General features: G+C 36.0%; 3 protein-coding genes across 3 annotated transcripts; 2 read left to right on the forward strand and 1 right to left on the reverse strand.

Annotated features, from left to right (window-relative positions):
* Positions 1–7,890: 7,890 nt before the first annotated feature.
* On the forward strand, positions 7,891–14,858 carry LOC113349909 (dolichyl-diphosphooligosaccharide--protein glycosyltransferase subunit 2-like). The gene is made up of 19 exons (XM_026593948.1): positions 7,891–8,032; positions 8,133–8,274; positions 8,880–9,069; positions 9,189–9,278; positions 9,499–9,561; positions 9,674–9,808; positions 10,199–10,253; positions 10,742–10,869; positions 10,978–11,093; positions 11,303–11,372; positions 11,632–11,736; positions 11,871–11,960; positions 12,042–12,190; positions 12,584–12,695; positions 12,780–12,863; positions 13,324–13,404; positions 13,510–13,734; positions 14,190–14,315; positions 14,539–14,858. Exons 1-19 carry the CDS (start codon positions 8,023–8,025, stop codon positions 14,653–14,655), a joined length of 2,088 nt encoding a protein of 695 aa, XP_026449733.1. The 5' UTR covers positions 7,891–8,022; the 3' UTR covers positions 14,656–14,858.
* Positions 14,859–15,283: 425 nt separating this feature from the next.
* Positions 15,284–17,262, forward strand: LOC113349911 (pentatricopeptide repeat-containing protein At3g04760, chloroplastic-like). Its single transcript, XM_026593949.1, has one exon. The coding sequence runs from the start codon at positions 15,442–15,444 to the stop codon at positions 17,185–17,187; it is 1,746 nt and encodes a 581-aa protein (XP_026449734.1). The 5' UTR covers positions 15,284–15,441; the 3' UTR covers positions 17,188–17,262.
* A 1,002-nt stretch (positions 17,263–18,264) lies between these two features.
* Positions 18,265–20,677, reverse strand: LOC113349912 (pentatricopeptide repeat-containing protein At1g08610-like). Its single transcript, XM_026593950.1, has 2 exons — positions 20,571–20,677; positions 18,265–20,350 (listed from the first exon to the last, which is right to left on the reverse strand). The coding sequence occupies exon 2, from the start codon at positions 20,243–20,245 to the stop codon at positions 18,533–18,535; it is 1,713 nt and encodes a 570-aa protein (XP_026449735.1). The 5' UTR covers positions 20,246–20,350; positions 20,571–20,677; the 3' UTR covers positions 18,265–18,532.
* Positions 20,678–23,019: the final 2,342 nt, after the last annotated feature.

Here is a 23,019-nt window from a genome sequence, read left to right on the forward strand (position 1 = left end):
GAGTTCTGTCGGGATCAAGGGAAGAGAAGAAAAATTATCTGCTAAAGCTATGGGTTGTGAAATTAAGACTCCATTCAGCAATATGGTATTGGAGAACATAAATGAAGATGGGTTTTCTGTGGGGTTCGAATCAGTAAACATTTGGGTCATATCTGGTGTGAATTATATGCCGAAAAATCAATCCCAAGATATGATTTTTCGTCGGTAACAAGGGAAGAATGGATGGATCGACATGGTGGATTGAAGTAGCAGTTGATGTTGTTGCCATGGCTGTAAACAAGGAAGCAAAGACGTGATTTACTGAGTCTGTTCAATAGGTTTCAGTGGGAGCTGTATTAAAGAGTTTGTTGGCTGAATTGGTTTGCTGTGAATTTCGAATGAGCAAGTTGGCATCATGGAAGGCAATGGCTGGTATCTCAAATGGGTTTGATATGAATGGAATCTTGTTAACTATCTATAACAGTAAAGGATTTGTTGGGTTCTCATCCAATTCAAATTGGTGTTGCTGTTGATATTTGGAGAAGAAATAGAGTTTGAATTCAAGGTTGGTGGTCAACTGAGTTTGATAGTTGTTGGTTTGTACATTTAGAAGACATTGTAGAAGATGGGGGAGTATATGTTAGCTGAAAATTCTTCACCGAATCTTCTTGTGATCTCAACAGCCATGTCTATCAACTGAATCTGAAGAAGTCAACAACTGATTGCGGCTATCTTTAGGCAGAAACAGGAGAAAGACCAAATGAAGACGGGTTGGTTCAGGTCTTTTTGGCATGAAGATATGACTAATTTGTTGAGCTAGAAGTCAGAGAACAAGTCACAACAAATGTGTATAAAGGAGCAGAACAATCAACCAAGAAGGGTACGCTAGAATACTACAATCTGAATTTTCTTTTGCTTTCTTTTTAGTTCATTTCTTTTTGAGTTCTCTTGTGTGTTAGAGTTTTTGATTCAATACTTTTCTATGGCTATCTACACAACAATGAGAAGCTAAACCCCTCTCTGCCAAGACTATAGGTGAAGCTTAATGGGTTCAAGTATTCTTTACAGTGATCATAAACAAATTCCAAATTTTAATCCATTTCTTTGTATTTGTTTGATTGTAATTTTGTGTTGGTAGTGTCTATAAACTTCTTAGATTCATTGTGACTTTCGGATACATTGAATGGTAGGGAATCCCTGTGACATTTCTCAATCGAGCTTTATGTTAGAAATATAATTAATCGTCATGAAATGGTATTTGTTTTAGTTACATTGAGATTGTAATTTGCTATATCTGCCGGGTAGAATGAATCGTTATTCATTTCTATTTGAGTTATAATTTGATCACGCGCGTACTTCAATACATTAGGTGAAACCTCAAAGTCTTGGTAAATACAACAATCACTTATTCCTTTCTTTTACAAATATTTTTCTCTGCTTTCTCAATTACAAATAAAAATTATATTATTGCTTTGCTAAACAATTCTTCTGAGCACCAACAATCTCAGTGGTTCGAACGACTATACTACAATTATTTATCTTTGATATTATGAAAAGAGTGATCACTAACTCAAGTAACCATCAATAAAAGATGATTCATGTATGCTAGTAACGCTACAAATGATAAAGAAAGATTAAATAATCACTAAGTGATATACACGTTAAGCATGGTAGAAGAGAATCAAAGTTTTTTAACATACCTTAATCTCCTTGTTCCACAATAGATAATAAAAAAAAAACTAGATAAAACTTTTACAATTTCTTTTACTTTTTCTTTCTATTAATTTCAACCATAGGATTAGAATATGAAATAATTTATTTGACCTAAACTAAGAGTATAAAACCCTAAAACGTGAAAGGTACAGGGCGGGGACCTTGAATCACATACCCTCCCCAGCTCCGCTTTACTGATTTCGGGTATTACTCATACCCCAACCCATCCCCATTTATACGGGTAAAATCCTACCCAATAGGGATGGATACTGATGGGGATGGGTTTGGGCGGGGAAAACGGCAATCCCTATTTAATGGGCCTAAACATCACACAATCGGGTATTCTGAATAAGGTCTTATTAGGAAAATTATTCAGAAGAGTGTTGCATTCACCCACTTCTTTATAGGTTCAACTCCTTCAAGGTAAGTACTTTCATGATTTTGATCCTTTAAAAGATAATTAATTACGTGGGCCTATTGAATATGGAATGGCGTGTGTAGAGAGTTGGAAATTATGAAGCAATATGCTTGCTGGTAGGTAAGTGGTGGCAATTCCATTAACATTTGGAAGAATAAATGGGTACCCATTATTTCTTCTTCAATTAACTGTAAATATGCATCTTCTAACACGGTTTATATCTCTCTGATAGATGCTAATACTATACGTTGGGATGTGTAGATTCTTAATACGTTATTTGATAGTGACACATTTGAGAAAATTATGGAAATTTGAATTCCTTTTGCAAAAAATGATTATCTTAGATGGCAACCTAGCTCTCAAGGTTTATTTCCAGTAAAATATTCTTATAAGGCTTAAACTAATCGTAGAAATCACGTTGTATGGAACCACTTTTGGAAAACTAAACTTTTCTAATAGTAGCATTCATTTCTCGTGGAAATGCATGCAAAATTGCTTTCCAGTTGGTGATAAGGTGGCTAAATATTTTAATGCTATTGACAATTTTTGTCCATTCTGTGCTCAAGATAGTAAAATAACACAACATCTATTCAGAGATTGTAGTTTCACAATGAATGTCTGAAATGCTATGAATAATATTTTAGGCAAATGCATAGTGAACTTGGTGTTTAAAGATTGAATTATCGGTGTGTTTCAGGTTATTACTCGTAATGGTGCTAGGGATAAGATCTTGAATGGTTTGGGTTTTGTTATGTGGAAAATATGGAAATCAAGATGTAGAAAGGTCTTTAAAAATGAACAACATGTTAGAGTACTGCTCGGTCGAACTCGCAAGTTTATCTCGAGCTTGTTTTCAATGTTAGATGAACAAAACGGTATCTTGATTTTTAGTCTACTAAAGCGAAGTCTCAGAACGGTATCTTGATTTAGATGAACAAAACGGTATCTTTATAAATAGAGAGACTCGTTAAACTGGAAAATTTAATCCCTGACACTTCTGTGTCCTAATTGATTTGCTGGAGTTTTCCTCTATTGACCTATGTTTCATCGAGAAACATAATTAGAATATGACTGAAAGACTTCACTTAGGGATTCATGAAGCCATGTCTGACTATCTTTACCTTGATAGTTCATGTATCCTGATCTAGTTCTTTCTGTTATCTAGGTTTTAGTAATCTCTTTCAGGAACGAGATAAATAGAAATAACAAAGTTCTCTTCATCTCAAACTTTGTGATTCCTTAAGATAGATATCTGAAAACTATTCTTATTTGATTAGTTCACGATTTTTCTTGACAGGTGGTTAATAATCCAGGCTTCTCATCTAAAGATTTTTATTGTGAGGTTTGTTAGCTTTGTCTATTGTGAACATATTTCTAAGCATTGATTTATTCGATCTAAAGGAAACCAAATAGGCTTATTTGTTATAAGAAAATTGGTATCAAAAGTCTTCAATTAGGTTGAAGCAAATCTTAGGCTGTAAAGGACGTTAACTAAGGAAATCAATTGTGTAAAGCCTTGCAAGCTTCAAGAGATGTAAGGAGCACGACTGAAGCTGAATTGCTTGGAGGGTAAATTCGGTTCAACTATATTCCAATCCGGAGACTGATAGTAGGCTAGTGTTTGTAGCGCCTTAATATATTTCGGTGTTCAAATCTGGACGAGGTCCCGGAGTTTTTATGCAGTTGCAGTTTTGTCGTTAACAAAACTTCTGGTGCCTTATGAGTTTTCCTTTTCCACATTATATTTTTATGTTTATCTTTATAATATGAGCGGCACACGTAGTACATGTTTGTACCCAAAAATAATTATAGGCACTAAACACGATGATTTGATGATGATTATATGAATTAGGGCTAGAAGATGATAGAAAATAAATAAGAGATACACGAATTTAACGTGGTTCGGCAAGTTGTGCCTACATCCACGGAGGAATCCCATAGGGAGTGATTGCATTGATATGAGGTCTACAATAATTGTGGTTATCTAACCTATAATTCCATATCTTCTGAGGGCTTAAAATACATATATGTATATAGTTTGTATAACCCTAATACTGATATAAACTTCATGTGCAAGCAACTTGGGAAACAAGACTTCTGGAAACTTCTGGAATCTTCTATCACGGGCTAACGGGCTTGAATACCGGGCCATCCATGTATTTTATACACAGTACAAACAATATATATTCCATTCTAGTAGATAAGTCCATATTAATTATGATCGATCACGAGACTCTTTCTAGTAGAATTCATATCTTGAAAGATAAATATCAAGTTTCATACAGAATTATGATCTGATTATTTGGACATGATTAGTCTGATCTTGGTTATTGATTTTTGAGATCCTCCAAATATTCTTCCTAATAATTAGGTTCACATACTCTTGAGTATAGACTTTCTGATTGAGAAGACATAGAGATATAAACTCTACATACATGTTATCAATGATCATTAAGTTGGTTTCCTTGTATTTGTATTAGGTTTTGTCTATACATATTGCCAGACGAAAAAATTGGTGGTGTACTTGGTACCCTCTCCTTTTCACACCGAATATTAATCAAGTAGTTTATTTGATCGCTCTGACTGTCATATAGCTCTAACTGCAAACATCATTCCTAATAACTTATCTGGCAGATAGAATAATGGGAACCGGAGGAAACTTAATTTCCCCTTTTCAAAACTGAACATTGATGCAACTTTTAAAAAGCAAACCAAAAGTGCAGGTATGAGGCTAATACTGAGGAATTTTTCATGTGACACAAATGAACTTATATAATGTAGCTAATGTTCTTCTGGAAGCAGCTGAATAGGCCAAAAAGAAACATGTGAGGAATCTACATCTTAAGGGAGATTGTAAAAATGTTGTTTGCTTTATATATGATATCTTATGATCAATAAAATGGATCTTGAATGATTTCGATAATTGGATATGCACTTAAACACATAAAGAGATTAACCACGTAGATGATAAATTTGCTAAACGTGACATTTCTTTATTATTATATATGAGGAATAATGGGTTATAGATGATAAATTTGCTAAACGTGACATTTCTTTATTATTATATATGAGGAAGAATGGGTTAACAATCTACCTAACTGGATATGTTTATGTGTTCAGAAAGATGATACTTTGTAAGATTCAACTTTAATCTGATGAATTTATTTTATATTAAAAAAGATATTAGTGTCCAATTCACCAATGCATGGGTCAGAGAACCCATCCACAGTAAATTGAACAAACCAGGGTGGGTCAGCTGATTGAGTGAAAAATACTCAGTCTTGTGATTGACCCCCACTACTTAATTTCTGGTTAGTCCATGTAATTTTAATCTGATTTAACGTAGTTAATCTCGAATCTCGGTTTTGATTGGGACCGAGACACTGGAAAAATTTTGTATCGGGAGATTATTGTTGAAATCTCAGTGAAATTTTGGTTCCAAATTTTATACCTATTTTATATCAAATGTTTTTTTTTTCACATTGCAGCTGTCAAGATAGAAGGAAATACCACCAATTTTTGTATTTAAAAAACTATTATTCATTCAAAATATAAGAAAACTCAAGATCCATACAAAGTTTAATATGAGAGTGCGAGAGAGGTCATTTTACGACTGTTTTGGGATCAATCTGAGATTGAGAAGAAGAAAAAATAATCTTTAGTGCTTTAATCATTGTTAAATTTTCTAAACTACCCTCATATTTTAGGTAAATTTCCATTATCACCTTTTTTTTTTTTTTTTGCTCGACAATATAAAATTTTATTAATTTCAAAAAGAGATTACAAAAGAACTAAAATCTTCAAGAAGAAGGAAGCAATAAAGAAACTAAAACAAAAATACTCCCTTTTTGGAGATATACAGAAGGCTCATTTAGTAAAATCTATAATATGGTTGATTTTCAACTTCCATGCTGTGTAGAAACGTGGGTCTTTTTGTGAAGATATCATTTTCTACTCTTGCCATATTGGCTTATCTCTTAGCCATAGCATCTGCAGAGAAGTTCACTTCTATGTAGCTGTGAACAAAACTCAAGAACTGCAACTTATCAATGATTTTACTCCATCTGGTGACTGCAAACCATGGTATATGACCTGATGTACAAGCTGCGATAATTGCTTTTGAATCAATTCTGGAGATGACCTCCAGTTTACCATTCTTGATATCCCATTCTCCAGCACATAGTAAGGCCATAACTTTTGCATAGTAGTTCGTTGCCACTCCCAGTCCTCCTGCCAAAGCAACTATACATTCGCCCTCTGAATTTCTTCCAATAAAACCATACCCTGAATTACCAGGATTCCCATTTGAAGATATATCACAGCAGAGTACAATCTGAGTATTGACTGGAAGAAAGAAATAAATTTCTTGAATTTTTGTGGAGACAGTTCTTCTACAGCTCATGTTAAAATGTTTCAAAATTTGAAAGTCATATGCTGAGTTCCACATTTTTCCTTTCATTCTTACATCACTCTCAGCAGTAAGTTTAAGAACTCTAGTCTCAAGAAATTGTTCATTGTAGCTTTCATTTTCATAAACACATTCATTTCTCAGAAACCAGAGCTCTCTCAATGTTATGAAAGCAGAAGTCATCCATATTTCCTTAACTACCAGGTTCTTTTGCTTAGAAAATTAAAGTATCTCCTCAAATGATCTTGGATTTTTAAAACAGAACATATCACCTAGCCATTTCCACACAATCTCACTGTGATTACAGTTCCACAATATATGTTCTAGATTTTTTTCAGAATTTTTGCAGAATGGGCATCTAGAAGCAATACTAAAGCTCTTCTTTTTCATGTTCTCATAAGTGAACCATATGTTCCTCTTCAGTTTCCACACATTACTAGAGACAGATGGATGAATGGAATGGTTCCATACCTGTTTAGTCCACTGAAGTTTTGGATTCTTTCTCCTAATAGTTTCCACTGCTGAGGCAACTGTAAATTCTCCAGTTATGGTATCACTCCAAATTCTTCTATCTTCTTGGTTATCAGCAACTGGTAGCTCATTTATATCAAACATCTCCAGCATTTCTGTTGGAATTACCCATTCACCTTCCAGCAAAATGTCAGAGACTTTCATATATGGAAATTGGATCAAATAAGGATTTTCAGGGAATAACTCCAACAGAGTCTTATCTTTTGTCAATTTTTCTTTCCAAATTGATATTTTTTCTCTATTCCTCACTATCTATCTAGAATGATTGAGAACATCATTTGCTACCCATCCATACAGAGGATTTTTTTATAATACTGAATCCAATCACCATCTTTGTCTTGATACATAACTTTAAAATATCTAGACATTTCATCTTCTCCAGTTAGAATTTTCTAAACGAAAATTTCCATTACCACCCTCATCTTAGCCATCTCGGCCATCTCGAACATCCTGTCTCGCCTCATCTCGGGCCGAGATTTCAAATTAAGAGACCAAATATGTTCACACTCCTCTAACGAGTGTATATTTCACGTATTCTTCTGATTGGTTGATTATTAAACTGACGGCCCCATTATCCTTCATGTTTAGAATCACGATCCTCATTACATAACTCTCTAAATTAAATTAAGGGTAGACATTAAAATGTGAAATACACACTCGTTAAGGAGTGTGCACGAATTCACACTCTCAAATTAAATACGAGACAGTGTATACCATCTGGCTTGAATTCCAAAATTGGTAATGGTCCGAGATTGACTATATTGATCCGAGTACAACGCAGAACCTTGGGTCGTTCTAAATTCGGATCCCATGCCCTACAAGTGTCAATATTGTAATTTCAGGTCTGTCTCCACTCTCGCAGTTTCTCTCTCTTATTTGGTGTACTCATTCTCATTGACTGAAGACGTAAAATTAATAGAAATTGTGCAAAACCTCAGCCATCCTATTCTGGTCCTGTTAAATCTCCTTAGCAATGAGATCTCGTAACTTACTTTTCAAACCCTAATCTTACTTTACTCATCTCATTTTCGTACAAATCTGTCTTCTCATAATAATAATAATAATATTCATCTGTTTATGCAGCAATGGCCAGAAACTTAGGGTTTCTGTTCGTCTTGATATCAGTAGTTGCCATCTGCGAAGCTTCAGTATTTCAACCAATCTCTGAGAATCATCGATCTGCTGCTTTAGAGCTGTTTTCACCTGTCGATGGATCTTTCACAAGGTTCAGTTTAACCTAATTTATACTTGTTTGATCCTTCAATTATGCTTTAATAATCACTTTGTATTGTTTATTATGAGGGTTATCCTTTCTAGATCTTATTTGATACTGATAATTGGACGTAGTTTGACTATTTTATTTCACTAAAACCATTTATGATTAACAGAATCTGATTCTTACTTCAGTCTACAAAGATCTGATTTCACTACTATAGTGAAATTTAGAACAATGTATGACTTATAATTTTTTTCATATAGGAAGGCGTCTGATTGAACTTCGACGTTTAGGATGATTCTCACATTGAAATAAGCCCATTTCACATTAGAATAGTGATCGTGTTTCTTTCGAAATTGCTTCTGTAGGGGCGTGGTTTATTCCTGCATTTTGATTTTGAGTTTATTATGCAATTTTTGAACATATATTTTTATTTTTACAAGTTCAATACAAGTTACCAAGCAATCTTATGCTGCAACTTTCTGATTTTTGTTTGTTTTTGCAATTATTTCGTATTGCTAGCAGAACTTGTTGGAGTTTCAAGTTCTCTCCAACATTATTTATTAAATATTTGAAACCGATAGTTTAACTAATGATACTGATGTTTGTATCAGCCTAGAAGAAGCATATGAGGCATTAAGAACTTTCCAGATTCTTGGTGTTGAGAAGAATACTGTATCAAGTACTTCAACATGTCCACTTGTTGTGAAGAATCTTCAGTCGTCATCTTCTCCTAAGGACTTGTTCTATGTCTTGAAAGTCAATAGTTTCTTGAACTGTAAAGTTGAGGCTAATACTTTTGCGGTATTCTTCTAATTCTTCTTGTTAATCTGTTTTATTAGCATACTCAATTACTAGCCACATACTATAGAACGTGCGTTCTTGTCAAAATTGACTTTTTTTCCTTCCTATTCTTCCTTAAGGGGATTTTTTCGAAACTTCAAGCTGCTGTGAAGGATGCAAGTTCAGTTCTTGACTATTATTATTCAGTAGGCAGCTTAGTTTTGATCAAGGTATTATTTAGTCTAACCTACTCGTGTCTTTTATAATTTTATGTTGCTTCAGATCTTATCTTTCATTTTGAGGTATTGCAGGTGTTAATTGTATTGGAGTTTGTCTAGTAAGCTTTTACCGAAAGTTTTCATTCTAATATCTGCTTGGTGTTTTGATGAAGTCGGTATTAGATGTAGGGATTGCAGCTTCTTACATACTTTGTTTTGATCTCTCATGCAGGATAAGGGTGCTGAAGGGGATGCACTTCTTGCGGATGCAGATGGAACGTTTCACTCGATCAAGGTAAGGCGGCATTTAATAATTTCAAATTGCTAAGTTAGTATTTTAGAGTGCTTGAGGATCCTTTTTTCTCGGTTTCTGATATGTCGAATTGTTGCTTAAACGTCCTTGGCAGGCCCTTAGTCATAGTGATGGTAGATGGCGCCTTAACTCAAAAAGTGCTGAATCTAGTATTTATGCTGCTGGACTAGCACTTGAAGCACTTGCTGGAGTTGTTTCGTTATCCTCTGCTGAAATTGATCAATCATTGGTAAGCTATTTCATGTATTGATTAAAAGAAAGCCTTGAAATATCATTCCACAAACAAACACTCTTTAATAACTATTTTATCTAAAGTCTAAGAAAATAGTAGCATCATCTATAGTAAGAGCAAACATACTTGGGATAAGGAAATCTGCTGAAGTTAGCCTGCATCTTCTTATCTGTGGGGGTATCTGCTACCACTTCTATAAGTACAAAAAAATTCCTGTTTCGTGAATACTGAAAAGATATAACCATTCTATTCCTATTTCGTAAAAATATATAAAATTTTACATGCATATTATACTTGCCTCTTCTGCATAAAAAATTAAATTGCGAAGCTTCGAATATCTCATCAGTTGCAAATGATTTACTGATATTTGGTTTGCCGTTATTTCAGATTGGGACTGTAAAAAATGATGTAGTGAAACTTTTTGACGGTCTAGAAAAATATGGTATGTATGTCTTTCGAAGTGTCAAAATTCCCGTTATCTTTGTTTTTTGTTACCATTTTCGTCATATCTATCTTATTGTATTTAGATTGCTTCTCAGTTGCTGCATGCGTTGCAGTAATACCTTGTTTATTTTGTCTTCTTTTTTCTTTTGTACTAGTCAGAAATTCTTCTATACCACACCCTATCCGACTAAACAATAACAATATATCTAATTATTTAAATAGCCGCTGTACTTCTATTTTATGATGTCGACAATGGACCCTTGTTTGTTGATGCAATGTAATTACGAAGTAATAGTATCTTAGGAGACACCAAATCACCTGTGCGTTGATTGTAAATTTGGTCTTTATTTTTTCTTCTGTTCTTTCATATTTTTCTATTGTAATTTGGAGATAGAATTCTTGTTCTGATATGAGTTTGTTAAAGTCAAACATGTATATTAATTTTTATTGCCAGTTTGCCCATATTCATTGCTTTTACTGGTTCAGATGACGGAGCCTCCTATTTCAACGAGAAACTTACGGACGCACGTGAAGATCAAGGTCCAATTTCAACGTCATCATCAGTAGTACGTGGGCTGGCAGCATTTGAGTCGGTTAGCACTGGAAAAATAAATGTATGTGAAACTTGATACGAAGGGATCTATTTTACTCATTAGTTTTTTCATTTCTGGTTCATAATTGAATATTTCTCCATCTTATGTCAAATGTTTTAAAATTTGCAGCTTTCTGGAGATAAGATTTTGGGTTTGGCCAAGTACTTCCTTGGAATCGGGGTCCCTGGGAGTGCCAAAGACTTATTCAATCAGATTGAGTCCTTGTATAACTTGGAGAATAGCAGGCAAGTAATTTATGTGAATTGTCCTTAAGCAATCGTTTTCCACCATTATATTGTAACAATTTAGTTAGCTGTACCAGTTCCGTGAGTGTGTGACCATTACAGGGGTACATAGTATTGCTATCTGAGTACTGAGAAAGTATTTACGCTGTAACTTTATTGTTTCGTATGGATAACTCAGTTTTGACATAGTAGTTACTTCCTCTTTGCAGGGTTTCCATTCCACTTATCTTGTCGCTTCCAGCAACTGTTGTATCATTGAGTGATAAAAATCAGCTCAAGGTGTGCCAACTGTTTTAATGTTTCTAGTGCTCATCACTTGGGATCTCTCCGTATGAAAGAAAAGTTTCTAATTAATTACCTAACTGAACAAAGTCAGCTGCGTTTGTTTCTTTCGTGAATTCTCCTGAAATGCCTCTTAATGCCTTTACCATGATTCCTCGGTGTGGGAAAATGTTGATGGAAACAGGGAGGATTGCGTGCTTTATGAACTTCTGAATCGAACCGCATTGGCTAAATTGTAAATCTCTGTCCTTGTCAGGTTAAGGTGACTACTGTGCTTGGATCTGGTGCACCACCTTTAACTGTGAAACTTGTGCAAGCTTTCCAACCAAGCTCAAAAGACACTCCATTAATTGAAAATAAGGTGCAATATCTCCTTGCATCATTCAGTTTATGCCTTTCTTATACTATCTTTAGAAGTATGGTGGACTATTGACTAAGGTGTTTTCTCATGAATAGTAAACTTATGATTTGTGTTTAACTGTTTTCATGATGCAGGAACTTAAGTTTGACTCAGAAAGCAATGCCCATTCATTAGATGTATTGCCACTAGGTTTTGATATTGGGAAATATGTTTTTGTATTCAGGGTAATCCTCGACTAATTCCTTCTATCCCCAATCGTATATTTTCACCCACTTATCGGATATGACTCTTCAACTTTTTTGCAGGTGTTGCTTCATGATTCTGAGCATAAGAAGATTTATGCTACGGGAGGTCAAACTCAAGTGCCTATTTTTTTTACGGGATCAGTCAAAGTTGACAATGCAGAGATTGCTGTATTGGATAGTGATCTCCAGAGTACTGGAAACAAGAAAAAGTAAATCCTCTTACTTCTCTCTTAGTTATTCTTGTGGCATATAATACCATGTGTTAAGATGGTATACATTTGCTTGATTACATGGTTGCGTACTGTACTTCGGAGAGTTGTAGGCTGCTCCCTGTATTTGGATGCATTTCTTCCTTGTCTTACCTAGACAGGTGAAGATTGGAAGGAAATTCAGTAAACCATAGTGATGCATCCATATTATTTAGGTGAAAGGTGTCAACTTCGCGATTAATTGAACAACTTTGATGATTCATGAGCTGTCAAAGATACATACGCTGGTGCAGAATGTGTCATTGTACATCATTAATGTGAATTATGTGACTGGATGAAATCGACCTAAGGTTCAGTCTCAGATACCTGAAATATGTTTGTATTGTTTATCAGATTAGATTTATCTGGAGATACTTCTTTATCACTGTCAGCAGACCATCTGCAGAAGTTGCAACTAACCTTTCAACTTATCACTACTCTTGGCCACTCCTTTAAGCCAGAACAGGTATGTAATTCACTTTCCTGTCAAGTTGTGTTATGGCGTAACTTTCACCTTTCATTATTTATTAGGGTCTTTAACTGTGTGTAGGTCTTCCTCAAATTGATTCATGAGACCAAAGTTGAGCATATTTTTGTGGTGGGGAGTTCTGGAAGCCAGTTTGAGATTGTCTTAGTAAGTTTCTCCGTTCACTTGTGTATCCCGTCTTAATTATTTGCGAAACTTTTGCTGTATTGTATATGTTAAAGAGGAAAGTGAATCATTGATAAGGTAATATGATATTTTATACTATGCTGGTAGTATTCACATCTTAATTACTAGGTCGCCACTACTGTTACTTGTGTTTTAGTAGTAAGTTCAAATTAGTCTGGTGATAAGAATAGATTAAGTGTGTCACACTAGAATTCTTATCAGTTTGTTCAAGATCTATGGATGATAGCAGTTGATATTGTACCACCAAAACACGAGGCTTGTGCTTGTATAGAATGTACCACACTGTTTTTCTTGAAATATCAATTTCCATCACAAAAGATAACCAATATTTTATTGCTTAGGATTGATATCTAGAGCTATGTGATTGCTTGCTGTATGATTCTCTCACGATATATCTGGCTGACAGTAATTCTGCTTGCAGGACTTTCTTCGTTTGGTTGAGAAGTTTTACTACCTCTCAGGAAGATACAATATTCAACTCACAGTTGGTGATGCTGCTATGGTATACTTTATCTAACTAACGTTTATGGTATACTTTATCTAACTAAAGTTTAAGGTATTTCCGTCATTCCATATGTGTTGAACTAGTTCTTCGTAACTTTTGTAGGAGAATTCGTTCCACCGGGATCTTGGTCATGTTGAGCTGGATCTACCAAAAGCACCAGAGAAGGCAACACGCGCTCCTCTACAGCCTGCAGATCCTTACTCGAGATACGGTCCCAAACCTGAGATTACCCACATCTTCAGGTTACCAGAGAAACGTCCACGTCAAGAGCTTTCCCTTGCTTTCTTGGTTCTTACCTTTGTACCTTTGTTTGGGTTCTTATTAGGGGTAAGTTTTCTTTTCTTTATGCGGTGGAGTTTGGATAGGGTGTCGTTTCTGGGACATGAAAATTGATGTTCACCTATTTCCTGGTTTTTGAAAGCTGAAAGCTTGACATATGTCAAATAGGTCTCAGGCCCTAGATAGGTTAGGAATTCACTAATTAACGGTTTGGTTTCGTCGAGTTATATAGGGTTTCAAAGGTTTTTTTTCTTTGTTTTTGCCCTTGAAAACCAGCTCTTGGTTGTGTTTTTTTGGGTGGGGATGTCGGGTGTTGGTAGAACCTTGTTTGAACTTGAAAACATCATTTCAGGGCCCTCTCACTTTCCAGTTACATCTGTACTATTGGATGCATGATTTGTCTTGTGGTAGTTGTTTCAACTCCCGACATTCTTTTCAGTTATTTTCTACTTCTAGAAAAGTTTTGAGTCTGCTTATAACCAGGCTTTGGAATCTTTCAACAGCTTTTACGTTTGGGAGTTAACTTGAAGAAGTTCCCGACCTCAGAGAGCTCCCCTCTTGTACATGCTGTTCTCTTCCATGTATTCCTTGCAGCAATTTTGGGCTGGTACCTGCTTTTTTGGCTGAAGGTAATATTACCACCTTTTGTTCTAAAGTATCTTATGTATTATTAATATATTTGTCATCTAACATAGTTGGTAGTAAAGTGAGATTTATTTCCAATAGTCAAGAGCACCCAGGCAAGCTTTTTCCCTTTTGGGATTACTGATCTACTGTCACTTGATTAATAGCATTTTCTCAATTACGACTGAAGTTTTTATTTATTTTGTATTTTTTTGCTTGAATGCACAGATGGATCTATTCACTACTTTGAAGCAGTTAGGAATTTTGGGAGCCATGCTGTTGTATTTTGGACACAGGACTCTTTCATACTTGGCATCAGGATCATCCAAGCAGAAATCTGCCTGAGGAAAATTAAGAATTAGCATATATTAGACTCAATTTTGTAGAAGTCCTGCCAATTATATTGCTTCTGACTGTTTGTAGACGCATGATTTGAAAGAAATGTATAATGTCTGCCTTCTGGAGCATCTTCTTTCGATTTGAGAGAAATGCAGTGAAGAGCACGTATGTTGCGTTAATAGAATTATTTTAAATGCATCTTTTTGGGATGTAACGTTCTTTTTTTTTTGGTGGGGGTGGGGGGTGGGGGAGGGGGTGAGTTGGTCAAAATGAGCTTAGGCGGGGGTCGAGTATGTTCATGTATGTCCAACCCTGCATATTGAATTAGGTGGCTATTAGATATTTTTTCTTGGCCAAAAATCAGTTACTTGTGTTTACTTTGTTGCACAAGAATAACATGGCATGCAAGTCATGCGGCGGACATACATCATGATGTTATTGTGAAGGTAAGTTTCTCAAATCGAACGGTGAACCACCTCCTCGGGTTTCAAAATTTGGATTTCCCCACCTTTTATTAGGATGATGTAAAGAACACTCTTTCAGTTATATTACCACCGAGTGTTAAAGAAGACGTCCAGACTTTTTGAAGGCACAGTTCTCCTCGTATATTATCCATATCCCCCAAAGAAATGGATATGTACATCTAAGCGTCCCAAAATGTTTCCAACCGCTCGAATTTTGAAGGCACAGTTTTCCAAACGCTCTTTAGGTACTTCTCTTCTCTCTCTGAACCTTAAAATTTTTGCAGCAAACATGGTTTAAATTCGCAAAACACAAAGAAGCCATTAATCAATGGCTGTTCTTTATACTGAATTTTTTCCACACTGTTACTCTCTAAACATTCACTCAAAAGCCTCTCCATTTCCTTGTCATCATCAAAAGTCGATTATTCTTAGCTGCAAAAACCCTACCACAAATGACCGCATCTCTAGTAAGATAAGAGTTTCAGCTGAAACAAGATCACTTCATTTTCAGTCACTTGATTTTCAAGAAACCCATTTCATTAAACTCCTCAATAGGTCCTGTAAAGCAGGAAAATATAGCGAAACACTTTATTTTCTGGAATGTATGGTGAATAAGGGTTATAAACCAGATGTTATTCTCTGTACAAAACTTATTAAAGGGTTTTTAAATGCTAGAAATGTTGCGAAAGCCGTCAGGGTCATGGCGATATTAGAGTCACATGGTGAACCAGATGTTTTTGCTTATAATGCATTGATCAGTGGATTTTGTAAAATGAATCAAATAGAATCTGCAAATAAAGTATTACATCGAATGCGAAACCGAGGTTGCTTACCGGATATAGTTACTTATAATATACTTATAGGGAGTCTTTGTAGTAGAGGGAAGTTGGAACTAGCAAGGGAGGTTTTCAGTCAGTTGGCGCTGTATGATTGTCATCCTACTGTGATTACTTATACAATTCTTATTGATGCTATAATTGTACAAGGGGGCATTGATGAAGCAATGAAGCTTTTAAAACAAATGTTATCGGAAGAGCTTCAACCTGATATGTATACTTACAATGCTGTTGTTAGAGGAATGTGCAAAGAGGGGATGGTAGATCAAGCTTTTGACTTCATAATGAATTTGGCTGAGCTAGGCTGTGAACCAGATGAAATCTCGTATAATATCTTGTTACGAGCATTTTTGAGTCGAGGGAGATGGATTGATGGAGAGAGATTAATCGAGAAAATGATCTCGAGGAGCTGTGAACCGAATGTAGTCACTTATAGTATTTTGATTAGTTCATTATGTCATGATGGCAAAATGAAAGATGCTATCGCTGTACTGAAGACCATGATGGCCAAGGGGTTAACTCCAGATGCTTATAGTTTTGACCCAGTAATCTCTGCGTTGTGCAAAGATGGGAGATTGGATTTAGCAATTGAGTTCTTGGATTTTATGATCTCTAATGGTTGTTCTCCTGATATTGTAAATTATAACACAATCTTAGCAGCTCTCTGCAAGAGTGGACAGGCCGAAGAGGCTCTTGAAATCTTTGAGAAGCTGAGCCAAACAGATTCCCCTCCGAATGTGAGTTCATATAACACAATGATAAGCGGGTTATGGAACAGTGGTGACCCTAAAAGAGCTTTAAACATGGTCTCAGAAATGGTAGATAAAGGCATAGACGCTGATCAAATAACATATAATTCTCTAATTTCATGTTTGTGTAGGGATGCAATGGTGGAAGAAGCGACCGAGTTGTTGGTAGATATGCAGAATAACGGGTTTAAGCCGACAATTATTAGTTACAACACTATGTTACTAGGCTTGTGTAAGATACATAACATTGATACGGCTATCGATATACTCGCAGTGATGGTGGAAAATGGGGTTCGACCAAACGAAACTTCTTATATTTTGCTTATTGAAGGTATGGCTTATTCTGGATGGAGAGCTGAAGCTATGGAGTTGGCAAATTCACTTGTTTCTATAGGTGTTGTTTCTAAGGATTTCTTCAAAAGATTGAACAGGACATTTCCTATGATTAATGTATACAAAAATCTCTCTAATTCAGACATCGAGAAATAGTTATTTTTGGTGGCTGTACTTTTTCAGATCATGGATTATTTTTAATGTGTTCTCACCATATGACCAAAATGGGGTTTACAAATTACTCACAGGTTGATCCAATTTGTTCTAGTTTCTTTTCCTTGGCTGCTTCGACCACGCTGTCGAAAACTTGACCCAATTGTTAATTCAGCAAATTTTTGCGCTGCAGTTTCACTGCAATGTCCAAACAATCTCCATTATATTAAGATTATAATGGAGGCTTCAGCAAATGATACTCAAAGAGTCAAGACTAATTCTCGGGTGTAGGGCATGAATGTTGCATGAGGGCCTCTTACAAGCAAAATCCTATTAGTTCCTTTCGGCTATGCCTTCCTGGTTCAAGCTAGAGCCATATGGAGCGACTATGTCATATATGATTTTTAACAAAGGCTTTAGTAAAGTGTCCTACCGATTACTGTTGTTGCTGCTGTCAGCTGCTACTAGTACCACCAATCCTGCAAGTCACATTCGTCGAAGTCATTTTGTTGATCATCATCAGAATTATTCTAAATTCTACACTGGAAATAGATATATCAACCTTCAGTCTCAAAGTAGAGCAATACTAAATGTTTGTGGAGTACTTCTAAATTTACTAGACGCACAGTGAAAGCATCCGTTGTCTTCAGTTTGTAACTCCAATTATGGAACACGAATGTGTTTCAAGATTAAACCATGTTTGGTTTCTTGTTTATAAACGATTACACAAAAAGACATACAAACCTATCCAACTAGAAAACTGGTTCCCTGTTCAATAAAAATGATTTTCATGCTAATTACTGGTGAAAAAGAAAACATAAAGATACTGTTCTTTCTACTGCTTAAAGTTACAGAGATGTCAATGTCAGAAGTGGCAGGTCTCATATATCTGATGGACAAATCCACTACCTCCTTAATTTATTTGCTATCTTATGAACACTTCTTCCACTACCCTGGCTCTCAGGATTTACCAAAAGAGAAGGAAATCAACATCCGGGATGGTCTCCCTCTCCATAGGATTTACCCTTATACAAACAAAAATACAGTAGCAGAGAGAGTAAGAAAAATGAATAAAGAAGGTTATAAAAGAGAGCGAATTCCATAAAACTAGAATTTTATTCTTAACTTGTCACAGAGTTGTCTACATAACATATAATACAACTTCTGAAAATATGAACCAGATCTACAGAACTTTTTTCTGTTGGCAACAGATTGCCAACAGGATACTGAAATTGAGCCAATTACCTCTTCAAACAGATATAGCTGGAAAGATGCAAATTGCAATCCCAGTATTCTGACGCCCAACAAATCTGTAGACTGCAAATTCGTAGAACTCTTAATGCCATGTCTATTCCGTCTCTGTATCTTCCTTAAGTACCTTCCGTTCGATCAGTTTATTACGTAGCTTCGTAGCATCTTCTGTCATACCGGCAGCAGCAACTCCATTAACTAGGGCAGCGTAAATTATTTCATTAGGCCTGCATCGACTAGATACCATCATATCTAGAACTTCAATAGCCATTTCCACCTTACCATTTTTGCATAATCCCTGAATTACAACACCGTACGTACTAGTTCTGATCTTACGGTTTCTTCTGTCCATTTCTTTCAACATCTCCGATGCCTCTGTCACCAGATCCACCCGGCAAAACCCCGCAACCAAAGAATGAAAAGTAATATCATCAGGAGTAACCCCATGCTCGTTCATCTCAATGAATAGAGCCATTGCTTTCTCCATATCACCCTTCTTAGCTAATCCATCAATCAAGGTATTATAAGTGATCAGAACAGGAGAACAGCCGATGCGTCTTAACGATAGAAATATGTTTAACGCCTCATCTGTCATTCCCTCCTTAACAAGGGTCCCAAGAAGAGTATTGTAGGTAATGATATCAGGAGTACATTCCCGAGAAACCATTTGATCTAGGAAGTCAATAGCCCGATCCAAAAGCCCATTTTTGCATAGACCATTCAGCAAGATATTGTAAGTGACAAGAGTAGCATCATTGGAAGTCTTATTCATAATTGAGAGGACCTCATCCACTTCATCCCAATGCCCATGGCTACAAAGGCAATGGAGAAGGGTGTTGTAAGTGACTGAATTTGGCTCCATCCCACGTGATAGAAGCTCAACGATAATGAAGGTAGCTTCTTCATATTTCCCTTCCTTACACGTAGAATTAATCAGAGAATTATAAGTGACTATATCGGGATAACAACCCTCCATCGACATATCCTCCAAAACCTCCATTGCTCGTTCTGCACCGCAGTGCCTACAAACAAGCTCGATAAGCACAGTGAAAGTGATCAGATACGGAGGACACCCCTTTCTTAGCTGGTCCTTCCAAAATCGTATTGCCTGGTCATACTGATTGTGATCGAACATGCGCCTCAGAATGGTGTTATATGTGATCACATCAGGCGAACAACCACTCAAACCCATGTCCTCAAGAACATCCATAGCTGCTCTTATCTGTCCTTTTTTACACAGACCACCAACCAACATATTATAAGTGATTATGTCTGGCACCCCACCAGACATAACCATAACTTGCAATACTTTCATTGCTTTCTCCAACCGACCAACTTTGATCAAGCCGCGAATTACGTTTACGCAGGTATTAAAATTGGGAACTTGACTTTTACGAGACATCACATCAATAAGATTCGACGCTTCCATTAATTTACCATGGCTACAAAAACTCTGAAGGATATCATTGTTGGAATCCTCACTATTGTCAATGAAAGGACCCTCCGAGAATAAAACTGAAGTAGGAGGTCGGTGTGATACCACATTCGTTTCTCTTGGTTTCCTGTAAACACCACCAGGTAAAGACCTTTCCAAATTTCGGTCTGCTTTTCTATTCCCATTAACCTTTTCAACCAACACTGTTCTTTGTTGGCCTCTACACTTGAACAAAAACCCATGTCTTCTGGAACCACTAGTTGCTCTCCAATGTAAGTAAATATTGGATGACCCGGTCATGGCGCCATTACGAGGCTTGGCGGTGCATAAATCAAATCCTTTCAAACAAGAGGAATCACTTATAGACCCCATCATATTCTCCACCAACAAATAACAAAGCACGCTGATTTACTTAGTCATCTTAAGAGTTAGACTAAGAAAAACCTTATCTTGGTACTGAGGCCAGAACACAACACATTTCTGAAATTAAAAAAACCCTATAAACCCCACAACAACTAAGTTCAAAACTCAGTTCATAAAAATGAAATTAGAAACATACTAAACTATAAACCTCCATGAAAAAAAATGAGCCCCAAAATGCAATTTCTTAAAAGAGATTTATTGTACAAAATGAAAGCAGAACTCACAAAGGTACAAGTAGATGAAATGAGAGTTTATACAGTTAAAAAGGATAACGTACTTGATTAATTCATCTTCTTCTTGGATTGGTTAGTGTTCAGCTGTGCTGAATTGCGAGAGAGGAGTTTGCTAGGGTTTATGAAGAAACGGAACAGCTTTCTAACAGCATCATCACATTCGTTAAACCCAAAGCTTTGCTAATCGCTATATGTACCACGCAGGACTGAAATGGATCCGGGTTCTATTTTGGATCTTAGAGAAATTGTCGGGCTTGGCTTGGGAAGTAAAGGTGGGTCGGTGTCGGTGATAAGTTTAACTAGGAATTACTAGGTAGTCCAGGAAACCCAGTACCGGTTACTCTCTAATCCACCCCTATAATAAAATTATCCGCTGGTCTAAAAACATGTTTTTGGACCAGAATATTTATTCCCTAGTTCAAAACGTGCGGGTCACACAAGACAAGTTTTTCAAAAGTACCAAAAATACCCTTTCTGCAACTCCACGAACAAATCAAATTCAGTTTCTTTCTCTTTTTTTTTTCATCTCAGATTGTTTCTCTTTGGTTTTCTCTGCTCCTGCGTTTTGGTTCATCACAGTATCTGCTAGCGTCTTTCAATTAGGCTCATCACAGCTATTATCTCGTAAATCATCTGTGCTTCGAAATCAGATTCGAACAAGGTATTTATCTCGTAAATCATCTTCCTCTGCTGTTGTTCTTGGAATGTTGATGAATAATTAGGTTTATTCTGATCCGATTTCTATCAGAATAGTTGTCTATGATGTACATTGTTATCTTTCTTTTATGATTTCAGTTTTGTGATGATTTATATTGTTCAATTCAGTTTCCGTTCGATTTACATTGTGATTTTTGTGTGTTTCAATTAGGTATCTTAAAATCGAATTAGGTTAATCTCAGATTCGAACAATGTATGTTACTATAATCACCTTTTCTCTGCTGCTGTTCTGTTTTAGTTTCTTTGTAATCTGATATAGATTTGTTTTACTGTATTTTTTGATATAGGTTTGTTTTGTTAGATAGATCGTGTAGTAATTTTGTATTCTCTTTTTGATATAGCTGCAGTTCTTCTATTTATAGAAGATGAAACTCAAAACATATTGATATGTTGTAAAATATATTCTACATGTTACATACCAATACGTACTGCATATAGCCTGCAAATATATCTTACTAAAATACAGTAGATGCCAATACATATCAATATGTATAACGTATAGGAATACAGAGACTTAGTTATTCTACATGTTACATACCAATACGTACTACATATAGCCTGCGCTCTTAGTATGTATCGTGCAATACAGTAGATGCCAATACATATCAATATGTATAACTTATATCCATTCAGAGACTTAGTTAATTTTTGGATCATTTACAGGGTTAACATGTCTGACGTTGCTCCCAAACCAGACTTCTCCATCTATTCTCATGTATACCATAAGCAATATCATTTTGCATATGAGGTTACATCGTTTTCAACTTTAGAGGATTTGAAATTTTGCATCTGTAATATGTGGAGCTGGTTGACTCCATCGACTATTCTGGTTAACTATTTCCAGAATCAAGCGATAGTTCCTATTCTTGCCGATGTAACACTCCAGGGCATCTCTGCATTACATTCTTCAAAGCAATCAGCTTTCTTTGATTTGCACGTGGATGTAATTTCAAATGGCGCGTCTAGGCGTATGGAAGTTGACAGTAATGCAGATTTAGTTGTCAGTGCAAAGAATAGTTATTTGAAAGAAGGTAAAGAAGCCCCAAGAGTGTTTTTTTCAGATGGTTGGGATAAGATTTTTGATGATACAGATCAATTATTCTATGGTGGTGTTGATGCCGTACGTATAGCATGCCAAAAATACTGCATGAGAACTGGATATGAGGTAATTAAGAAGAAGAATGACCTTGAGAGATTCACCGCCGTATGTAGTGTGAAAGGTTGTTCATGGAAGCTTCACGCAACTGCCATTGGTAGTTCAATTGATGTTTTTAAGATAAAGGAATATGTGGGAAGGCACACCTGTGGCGGTGGTTATATGTTGAAGAATCCAAGAGTTACAAAAAAACTCATGAACAGTCTAATTCATGAGATGGTCAGGCACAACCCTTGCATAACACCAGCAGAGATCATAAATTATCTTAAAGTTGGTGGTGGCATTGAAATCCAGTATCACCACGCATATCATGCAATTGAGTTGTCGCATAAAAAGATTTTTGATAATGATGTGAAGTCGTACACTGATCTTGCTTGGTGGGTGAATGCTGTTAGGAAAACAAACCCTGGGTCATTTATTGATTTCGATTTCAATGATGCTACAAAAAGATTCAATAGACTTTTTGTTTGCTTTGGAGCTTGTATAGATGGATATAAACTATGTCGTCCCATGATTTTCTGTGACTGTACATTTCTCACTGGAACTTTTAAAGGAGGTCTCATGGCAGCAACATGTCTTAATGGCAATCAAGGTAACTGGTTTTTTTTTTTTTTGATATG

Source organism: Papaver somniferum, chromosome 2, assembly GCF_003573695.1.
Source record: "Papaver somniferum cultivar HN1 chromosome 2, ASM357369v1, whole genome shotgun sequence".
In the NCBI taxonomy this organism is placed as follows: Eukaryota; Viridiplantae; Streptophyta; class Magnoliopsida; order Ranunculales; family Papaveraceae; genus Papaver; species Papaver somniferum.

Coding starts and splice junctions, on each gene's coding strand:
- LOC113349909 (XM_026593948.1), top strand. Junction 11,094..11,302: donor TATAACTTGGAGAATAGCAG/GCAAGTAATTTA, acceptor TCCTCTTTGCAG/GGTTTCCATTCCACTTATCT. Junction 11,961..12,041: donor AATATGTTTTTGTATTCAGG/GTAATCCTCGAC, acceptor ACTTTTTTGCAG/GTGTTGCTTCATGATTCTGA.
- LOC113349911 (XM_026593949.1), top strand. CDS start 15,442: ATGGCTGTTCTTTATACTGAATTTTTTCCACACTGTTACTCTCTAAAC.
- LOC113349912 (XM_026593950.1), bottom strand. CDS start 20,245: ATGATGGGGTCTATAAGTGATTCCTCTTGTTTGAAAGGATTTGATTTA.